General features: G+C 48.2%; 1 protein-coding gene across 1 annotated transcript; it reads left to right on the top strand.

Moving 5' to 3' along the window:
* Positions 1-2,183: 2,183 nt before the first annotated feature.
* On the top strand, positions 2,184-5,477 carry LOC127053871 (zinc finger protein 707-like). Its single transcript, XM_050959227.1, has 4 exons — positions 2,184-2,274; positions 3,013-3,139; positions 4,961-5,011; positions 5,473-5,477. Exons 1-4 carry the CDS (start codon positions 2,194-2,196, stop codon positions 5,475-5,477), a joined length of 264 nt encoding a protein of 87 aa, XP_050815184.1. The 5' UTR covers positions 2,184-2,193.
* The last annotated feature ends 3,856 nt before the right edge of the window (positions 5,478-9,333 follow it).

Below are 9,333 nucleotides of genomic sequence, written 5' to 3'. Positions count from 1 at the left end.
TTTCTAGCCACTTCTCACACTCTGTGAGGTAACACTTGCAGGGGCAGGGAAGGTTTCTGTGTGGGGAGATTGCAGCTGAAGGGGCATTGTGGTAGGGGGTGGCCTCTGGGTGGCTGGGCAGGGGGTACCCTAGTCAGGTTGGTGGGTTGTGGAGGTTTGGGGTTTTGGGGGGGTGGTTGTGATGTGCCCATCCCTGAGGCTATGGGTCCCGGAGGTGGATATGGCTGGGGGCCAGTTGGCTGCAGAACAGTGGGGGTGGATGTCTCTTGTGGGGGCGGGACAGAGGGTTAGCGGGAGCCTGGGTTCTGAGCCAGGGGCTCTGTCTGTGCTTCCCCTGCTGGTTCCTGGTTTTGTTGCCATGCCCAGTGCACAGAGCTGGGGGAGGGGATCCCTGGCACTAGGTCAGGGCATGCCAGGGAAGCAGAGTGAGGGGTCCCACTGTAAAGCATCAGGGGGTCACACTGGGCAGAGGAGGAGGTCCCAGGCAAATGTCAGGGTAGATCGTTCTGGAGGGTGGGGGAGTTCCTAGGCAGGCAGTGAGGGACTGAGTTCCCAGTGGGGGGATCCCTTGAGAGGGTCCCTGGCTGCTGGGGGTTCTTGGTGGGAGGAACCCTTTGGGATTCCCAACCTGGCAATCATGGTCTAGTAGGGGTTCTCTGGCCGGTGGGACTTTGAGGGGTATCTGGAGTCCCTGGCCAGGGACTCTGGGGGCTGCGTCCCAGAGAATATCTGATGGGATCCTGGCTGGGGGGTGTCTGGGGCCCCTGGCTGGGGGGTCTGGGCTCTGGGTACTAAGCGGTGTCTGGGGGCTGCTGCTAACCATGATCCTTCTCTCTGGTCAACTTGTGGCAGAGTCCTGGCTCCAAGCACTGCCCAGCATTCCCCAATCATGTGCCCTGTCACTGGGATAACTTTCTGTCCACGTAGCAAACACTGTTAGTGTGAAATCACAGATTTTGCTTTTCTCCTCTTTTGAAAACTGCAGGAACTTTCGGTTCCGTTTGGAAAATTTGTGCCCCCAGTCCTTGTCCTAGATCTGCGGGGTGAGGGAGGTGGGAAGGGAGTCAGCACTGCCACATGATGGTCTTTTCACAGCATTCTGGAGTCATTCTTTTTGAAATCTGGTGTCACTGAGACCATTGTTAATCCAGAGTCACTGTATGGAAAGACAAGGAGTGATTCCAGATGGACAGTGGGGCAAATGAGATCAGCAATTCTCCCTGGGAGGAGAGGTTCCCATTAGCTGCTCTCCCCAGAGAGCTAAAGGAGGGAAGCTGCTCAAATGCTCTGTCCCTCTCTTCTCAGGATATTGGGGTTCAGCTTCCTGGATCAGAGACTGCAGCCTCCATTGTGATCTGGGAGACCAGGCTTGGCAGCTGCTGCTCCCTCAGTGAGACTCTGTGCTGGGAAGTGACCTTAATTAAAGCTTCTTCTCTGCCCGACCCAGGGGATGACTTTCTGCAGCTGGTTCTAGCCCCCTAGGGCAGCCCTGGGCCCTGTTACAACTAAATTCTGAGCCAGAGTCTCCAGGTAACTGAAAGACCTCCGGGAATGTCCTAGGGTCTGGCAAGAAAGTGACTGCACAAACAACCCCACCTCATTTCTCCTCCCATTAGCGGTTGCCAGGAAGAAATCCAGCCATGGGAGAGCAAAGCCCCCAGGAATGGGACTGTCCCAGCCAGAGGGGCAGGGAGAGAGGACAGGGGAAGGAGAGACTGAAAGGGGCAGTGGGATAAATGAATGTAGGGGAGAGATTTCCAGCTCTCTAGTCCACCCAGACACATGTATTGCTGCATCCTGGGGCAGAACCACTTTCCAGTGAACAAAACAAGGATCAGACAGAGCAAAAGCCAGTTCCTGACTCCATATTCCCCCTGCTGGGGTGTGGCTGCCGTGGGGTCAGTGTCTGAGGGAATCCCCCACAGTGACTCCTTTGGTTCTGCTCTTTTCTAGCCTTGTGTTCAGAGAAGGGGTGAGGGGAGGGAGAAGGGAGGTTAAAAATGTGTCTGTGGACTTAGCCTGGCAAGAGGGGCCAGGTCTAAATTGTAATAAACAGATTGAGCATTTCCCAGCATAACAGAATCTAGGGTGTCTGTCTGCAGGGAAAGGGCCTGGGGGAACTGTGATGTGAAAGTAACTAAAACCGGTTCTGAAATGCCCACAACTGCCCTTCTCCCCCAGAAAGGCTGCAGAATGACGTCCATGTTTTGCTCCAGCTCATCCCAGCCTGGCGTGGGACAGGGAAGAGAAATGGCTGCAGTGGAGTCAGTCCAGGTAGAGATTATCGGGGGGTTGCTGGTGGGCTCCTGCTGGAGGAAAGGGAGAGCAAATACACCAGAGGTGGGAAGGTTTGCAAAGTCTGGTTTGGAGGTTGGAGCGGGGCAGGAAATTCACCGCGTGGGGAAAGGAGGAGGCCAGGGTTTGGCAAACCTGCTGGGAGTTATTTAATAAGTGGCCTAGATTCTAGGAACAGACCCAGGAGGTTTGGAGGTGGAAATGCCCTAATTTGTGAAGAGAGAAAATAACCCAACCTACATGGAGCTAGTTCAACTGACTAGACTCCTAGTGCTGGAGCCTGACCTCACTAACCAGCAGCTGCTGTGAGATATGAAGGAAACACCCATGAGTCAGGCTTATAGGAGCTGCCTCTCCCTTCATATCCCGCTCCTCACAATGAGGAGGGTGTTGGGCGTCCTACCAGCGAGCTCTCCCTGGACCCTGCTAGAGCCTCCATCTCCTGTATCAGTCAGTGGCTAGTAGGGAGGTGATGGATCTGCTGGGAGAGACTCTTCTGGTGGTAAGGGGTGGCCTCTGGGTGGCTGGGCAGGGGGTACTCTGCTGCTCTTCATCCTCTCATCCTGGAATTTGCTGGATATTCTGAGCCAGGTCGAGGTGGGAGTCTCCTGGTTACGATCCACCCAGAACTTCCATTTGATTCACTCCTCTCTGCCACAAATAGTGGGGCTGTGAGTGGGGCAGCAAGCCCTTAGTGTTGGACTCTTGCTCTTTCAGGGGCCGGTGACCTTCAAGGAGGTGGCTATGTATTTCACCAGGGAAGAGTGGGCTCTGCTGGACCCCACTCAGAGAGCCCTCTACTGGGATGTCATGCAGGAGAACTATGAGACTGTGACCTCGCTGGGTAAGGGTTCCTGTCCCTTCTGTTCTTGGAAGGGGAAATGAAGAGTGAAGGTTCATGCCAACCCCACAATGCCATCTGTACCCTGTCCTATTTCAGCATCACCCCAATAGGCCAGTGACACACATACTACCAGAGACTCTCCTCTGCTGCAGAACACTTTGGGAACAGAGCACAGGAGCTGTATTGCACAGTGTCAAATATCTCCTGTTTGCTCAAGTGAAACTGGGGGTTAGGTCTGGCATAACTGTCCCATACCCCTAATCATTTTTGTTGCCCTTTTCTGAACCTTTTCCAATTCCAATATACCTATTTTTGAGATGGGGTGACATGTGCATGCAGTATTCAAGATGTGGGTGTATCATGGATTTATTTGCTGTTTATACAAATATGATCTATGAAATATTCTGTCATATCTATCCCTTTCTTAATTATTTCCTACATTGTTCACTTTTTTTCACTGCTGCTGCACATTGAGTGAATGTTTTCAGAGAACTATCCACAGTGACTCCAAGATCCATCTCTTGTGTGGAAACAACTAATTTAGACCCCATCATTTTGTATGTATAGTTGGGATTGTGTTTTCAAATGGGCTGCACTATGTGCTATCCTGTCATCTAGCACTGCTGAGATCCTGGATTCAGTAATATCCCTGCCCTTCCTGTTCCCTTTCTCCGCCGAACCCCGCCAGCCCATGCTTCCTGTTCCCAGCTTCCCCAGGATTCTCGCACTGTCTCTGAACCTCTCTGTCAGCAAGAAGCAGTGCCAGGGACACTTGCCCTCTGTCTGGAGTCTTCGATTTCTGGGACATGGATTTACTTTCTCTGTGTTGTAAGAGGCTTTCTCATAATGAGTGTCTGTGACATTACCCAGAGTACAATCTGGACTATTAAATAGCTGTGTCCCCTCAGTTCTCCAACCAGGGGTCCCTTTTCCACTGTTTTCCCGGGAGAACAGCCCCTTTTGGCCAATTAACACACAGTCTCCAGCATGTAACTCACTCCCAGCTACACAGTATTGAATGCTGCTAGACAGCCACTCATGAATTACACCTCAGGAGAAAACCAGCAAATTCTCAAGTGCCCAACTTTCCCCCAGAAATGTGCATCTTGCACTGTCCAGCACGCTACTGAACGACCCAAGCTCATATGAAGTGTGTCATTTCATCAGCGGAAAATGACATGCACCAGCTTGTTATCCCAAACAGAGTTTCCAACACACTTCAATCCACACATACTGGTTAGATGAACAATAAACCAAGATTGTTAACTACCAAAAACTAAAACTAGGCCCAGTCCATGAAAGGGGCACTCCCAGGAGAGACTGTATAAAGCTGGAACATGAAACACCTTTGTAAACCTGAGACAGCTGCCTTGGGGACAATGACAGGGAGAATCCCCCAAAGTGACTCCTTTGTTTCTGCTCTTCTCTGGCCTCCGATTGTTCCTTCCAACGTGGAGTACTTTGCACTTGTCTCTACTGAATTTCATCCTATTTACTTCAGATCATTTCTCCCGTTTGTCCAGATCATTTTGAATTTTAATCCAATCCTCCAAAGCACTTACAACCCCTCCCAGCTTGGTGTTGTCCGCAAACTTGATACGTGTAAGAGAGAGACTGTTACTGGGAGGGTTTCCCCATGTGTCAGAGGGTTACACCCTGGTGGGATGGCGCTACGCCTGTACTGGAATAAGGTCACTCTGTGCTTCACAGTGTGCTAGAACCTAGAATGTGCATTAGCAGGGGAAAAGCTGGGGGGAATCGGCTTGTGGAATGGACAAAAGCCTAGTCTGAATTCTCACCTTGCCCTTTTCACCCCGGCAGGCCAGAGAATAACATCCATGTTTCGCTTCAGATCATCTTGTCCTCCCAGGGGCAAGGAAATGGCTGCAATGGAGCTTTGCTCAGGTAAGAGATTATCAGGGTGGTGGGCTCTGCTTGGAGGTTGAGGAGCAGTAAATGCATAAGAGGGTGGGAATTGCTAGAGGTGGTGGGAAGCAGGAAATATCTCGGGTGGAGAAAGGGAGGGGACAGCATGTGACAAACCTGTTGAGACTTGTGTAGTGTAGGGCGTGATGGGTTGTCACCCCCAGGGGGGCAGTTTGTGGAGCTTCTGGGAACTGCTGTGTCCTCTAACCCTCACACTGGGCTGGCCCTTCTCACACCGCTTTGCTGGAGATTTCGCCAGCCTCTCCAGGGCCTGTTATCACCCAACACAACAGCAGGTGGCGCCATGCAGCCAACTAAGCTACCTGAGTGCTTTACCTACGCCACTCAAGGACAGATAGAAGACAAGAGCCAATTTCCCACTGCCCCACCTTGCACACTTGCTGTAGTATAAATCCAGAATTATATCATCTTATAATGCACGGGGATCTCTATAATGCAAGCTCATTAATATAGTTCCCCTTCCCCTCGATATGGGACAGATGTGCACAACAAGCTGAGATTTTCCCCAGACACTTCACTCAAAATACGCTGGTTAAGATAAAGCATCAAACAAGTTTATTAACTGCAGAAAGATAGATTAAGTGATTATAAGTGATAACAAACAGATCAAAGCAGATTATTTAGCAAATAACCAAAACTCAGACTAAGCCTAAGATACTAGATGGATAGAATTTGAATTAGCAATTTCTCACCCTGACTGATGGTACAAGCAGTCCCTCAAGTTTCCATACACAAGCTAGAAATCTCTTAATCCTGGGAGCAGCACTTCCCCCACATCCGTTTTTGTTTCTCAGGTGTTTCCAGGAGTTCTGTTGTGTGGGGAGTGAGACGAAGAGATGATGTCACACCCCACCTTATATTGCTTTTCCATATGGTGCGAACCTTTTGTTCCAAACTCAGTTCCTAGTCCAGTTTGTGGAAAAATACAGGTTCTAAAATGGAGTTTAGTGTCATGTGGTCTGGTCACAGGCCCTACTGAGTCATAGTAGCCATGACTCATAGGCTGGCTGAAATATTCACAGGAAGGCTAAGCTCTTCCACAGTCCATTGTCTTTGTTGAGCCATCAGCACTGTCTGGCTTCTTCATTGTTGTACCTGAAAGGCTCGTTGTGGGTGTTACCCAGAGTAAGCACATTTGAAATACAGATACAGAGTCAATATCCATAACTTCAGATACGAACATGATATGTGCACACAAATAAGATAATCATATTCAGCAAATCAGAACTTTTCCAGTGACACCACACATGAGGCATCTTGTACAAAATAGAACATAATTATGTCCTAATCATATTATAATCATACCACTATGATGAATATGGGGGTGTAGTGTCAGATAGGTCCTAATTTCAAGGCACAGGAGTTGGGAATGGAACTTCCCCTCTTTGTGGAACAGGAAATAACCCTCCAGCCAGGGCTGGGACAACTTCCCAGACTTCCAGTGATGGAGCCTGAATCTACTGGCATTTCATTAATTACCACCAACCCCAATCTTTGTGGCAACTGTAAACTTTATCAATGATGATTTTGTACTCTCTTCTTAGTCATGGATAAGAATGTTAAATAGCACAGGGCCAAGAACCAGTCCCTGCAGGAACCTGCTAGAAAGAAATCCACTCAACCATGGTTCCCCATTTACTATCAGAGTTTTTAATCTATTTAATGTATGCCGTGTTTATTTTGTATCATTCTAGTTTTTTTAGTAAAAGTATTGTGCTGATCAAGTCATGTCCCTTACAGAAGTTTAGGTATATTACATCAATACTATTAGCTGCAACCAAACTTTTGATCTCATCCAATAAGGATATCCTGTTAGTTTGATAGGCTCTATTTTCTCTAAACCTTTGTTAATGGGCACTACAATTCTCACCTTCTAACTTCTATTCTTTACTATTGACTTCCCCTTTCTTGCATATATTTTATTTGGAGAGTGCTGGGATTCCTACCAGGGAGCCACTGTCAGGGTCCAGAGACAGCCCCATCTCCTATATTAAGCTCTGGCTAGTAGCTATGTGATAAATGTGAAGACCCTGCTTCTGTCTGTCAGCTGGGAGACACAAAGGTTCTCTCTTTCTACCCTCTGATGCCTCCTGGCTGCTGTAAGCAAGGTGGGGTGGGACTCTGTTAACATGTGCCTTCCGGAGCTTCCATTTCCCTGGTGCTGCTGTTCCGTGAATAGTGGGGTTGTGAGTGGGTCAGCAGGTACTGAGCGTTGGACTCTTGCACTTTCAGGGGCCGATGACCTTCGAGGAAGTGGCTGTGTATTTCTCCAGGGAAGAGGGGACTCTGGTGGACCCCACTCAGAGAGCCCTCTATTGGGATGTCATGCAGGAGAACTATGAGACGGTGGTCTTGCTGGGTAAGGATTCCTGTCCCTTCTGTTCTTGGAAGGGGAAATGAAGAGTGAAGGTTCATGCCACCCCCACAATGCCATCTGTACCCTGTCCTGTTTCAGCATCACCCCAATAGGCCAGTGACACACATACTACCGGAGACCCTCCTCTGCTGCAGAACACTTTGGGAACAGAGCACAGGAGCAGTATCACACAATGTCAAATATCTCCTCTTTACTCAATTAAAACTGGGGGTTAGGTCCAGCATAATGAACAGAAGCTTCCTACCCCCAGCCTTCTCTCAAATCCTGAGCCTTCTCTACCCAAACCAGAATGTGATTGGGGTGTAACAAGCAGGCGGCTGGAGTCAGAGCTGCCGGTCCAGGGTTACTTATCATACAGACACTCAGTGCATCCTTGAACGCTGGCTGGGAGTATCCAGACAGGGGAGCTCCAGCAGCAGAACACTGAATCTCACCCAGGATTACAGATGACACAACTCCTCACTGATCTAGATTCTACCCCAGGATGTGAAAATGGCCTAGGTTGGTAGTGACATTTCTTGAGACATGGAGAGTCTTGCTCCCATATCACCAGGTGTAATAAAAATAACAGGAAAGGCCAAATATGGAAAACTGATTGTTCAGCTTGCTTTTGACCTGCATCATATTTTGCAATATATTCCAAATAAGGAAATTAACGTGCAACGTATGTGTCATTGTTTGTGGTTTTAAGCTGTAAAAGGCTTGTGTGATTTTTAGCTCGGGGACAGTACTCCAATAGCTGTCGCCCCCTGCGTGCTTGTAACCAAGAAAAGAGCCTCAGGCTGAACTGATTCAAATATTAATCCTGTGGTTGTTTTCCACAACAGCCTCAATAGGTCCCTGTGATGGAATGTAAGGCTACATCTAGACTACCCACCGTATCGGTGGGTTAAAATCGATTGCTCAGGGATCGATATATCGCGTCTCATGTAGATGCGATATATCGATCCCCAAGCGCGCTTATATCGATTCTGGAACTCCACCAACCCCAATTGAGTTGCAGATTCGACAGGGGGAGCCGCGGACATCAATCCCACGCGGTGAGGATGGGTGAGTAATCCGATCTTAGATATTCAACTTCAGCTACGTTATTCACGTAGCTAAAATTGCGTATCTAAGATCAATTTCCCCCCGTAGTGTAGACCAGCCCTTAATGTCTTCACACCTTCCCTGGGCAAGAGAATGGCTATTTGACCAGCTGTTTGCCTTGCTGTCTCTGAGGAACTGGTCTGTGGGTGTTCCCCAGAACTGTAACTTTTTCAGTAATATCATACTGTAAAATCTCACAATTTTACATACAGTGTTACTACACATTTTAACAGGAGGATAATATTCAGTAGGTTATGCGTTTTCTAATGATACCTCACAAGCCATACTGGGTACAAAATTTATCATAATTTTCTAGAAGAGTGAACACAAGGGTATAGACTGACACTGTGTCTGTGTGTGTGTTCCCAGCAAATATGTGGGTATTTCAATCCCTCATAAGCACAATGTTAGGCATCCCCAAGGACCTGGGAAACTGGTCCTGGGAATTCACTAGTTTAGCAAGTGTGAGACTGCATGAAATTGTGAGACACCTTGGTATTAATAATAAAATAATATCATCTGATAAAATTGCAATGAATCATGCTAGGTATGACATGTAAAGTGTCAGTGAAAATGTTATGATTTGCCAAGTATGATAATTTTGTTTCTATGTTTCTATCACCTTTGTATTGTGAGTTACAGATATGTAGGGTATATCTGTATTTCCAGACTTGTGCAGTTTTTCTGGGTGACACTCCCAGACATATTGACATCAACACTGCTTAGCCTGTTTCATGGCCCATTGAGGGTCATCAGCTATACAATGAGCCCATGGACCAAA

This window comes from Gopherus flavomarginatus, chromosome 6 (assembly GCF_025201925.1).
Source record: "Gopherus flavomarginatus isolate rGopFla2 chromosome 6, rGopFla2.mat.asm, whole genome shotgun sequence".
Classification (NCBI taxonomy): Eukaryota; Metazoa; Chordata; order Testudines; family Testudinidae; genus Gopherus; species Gopherus flavomarginatus.
Note: the sequence above shows the minus strand (reverse complement) of the source record. Positions and strands in the feature narration are given on the sequence as shown.

Bases quoted from the DNA above. Each gene is read 5' to 3' on its own strand.
- LOC127053871 (XM_050959227.1), top strand. From the start codon at position 2,194: ATGACGTCCATGTTTTGCTCCAGCTCATCCCAGCCTGGCGTGGGACAG. The intron at 2,275-3,012 runs GTAGAGATTATC...TTGCTCTTTCAG, and splicing joins CTGCAGTGGAGTCAGTCCAG to GGGCCGGTGACCTTCAAGGA. The intron at 3,140-4,960 runs GTAAGGGTTCCT...TCACCCCGGCAG, and splicing joins TGAGACTGTGACCTCGCTGG to GCCAGAGAATAACATCCATG.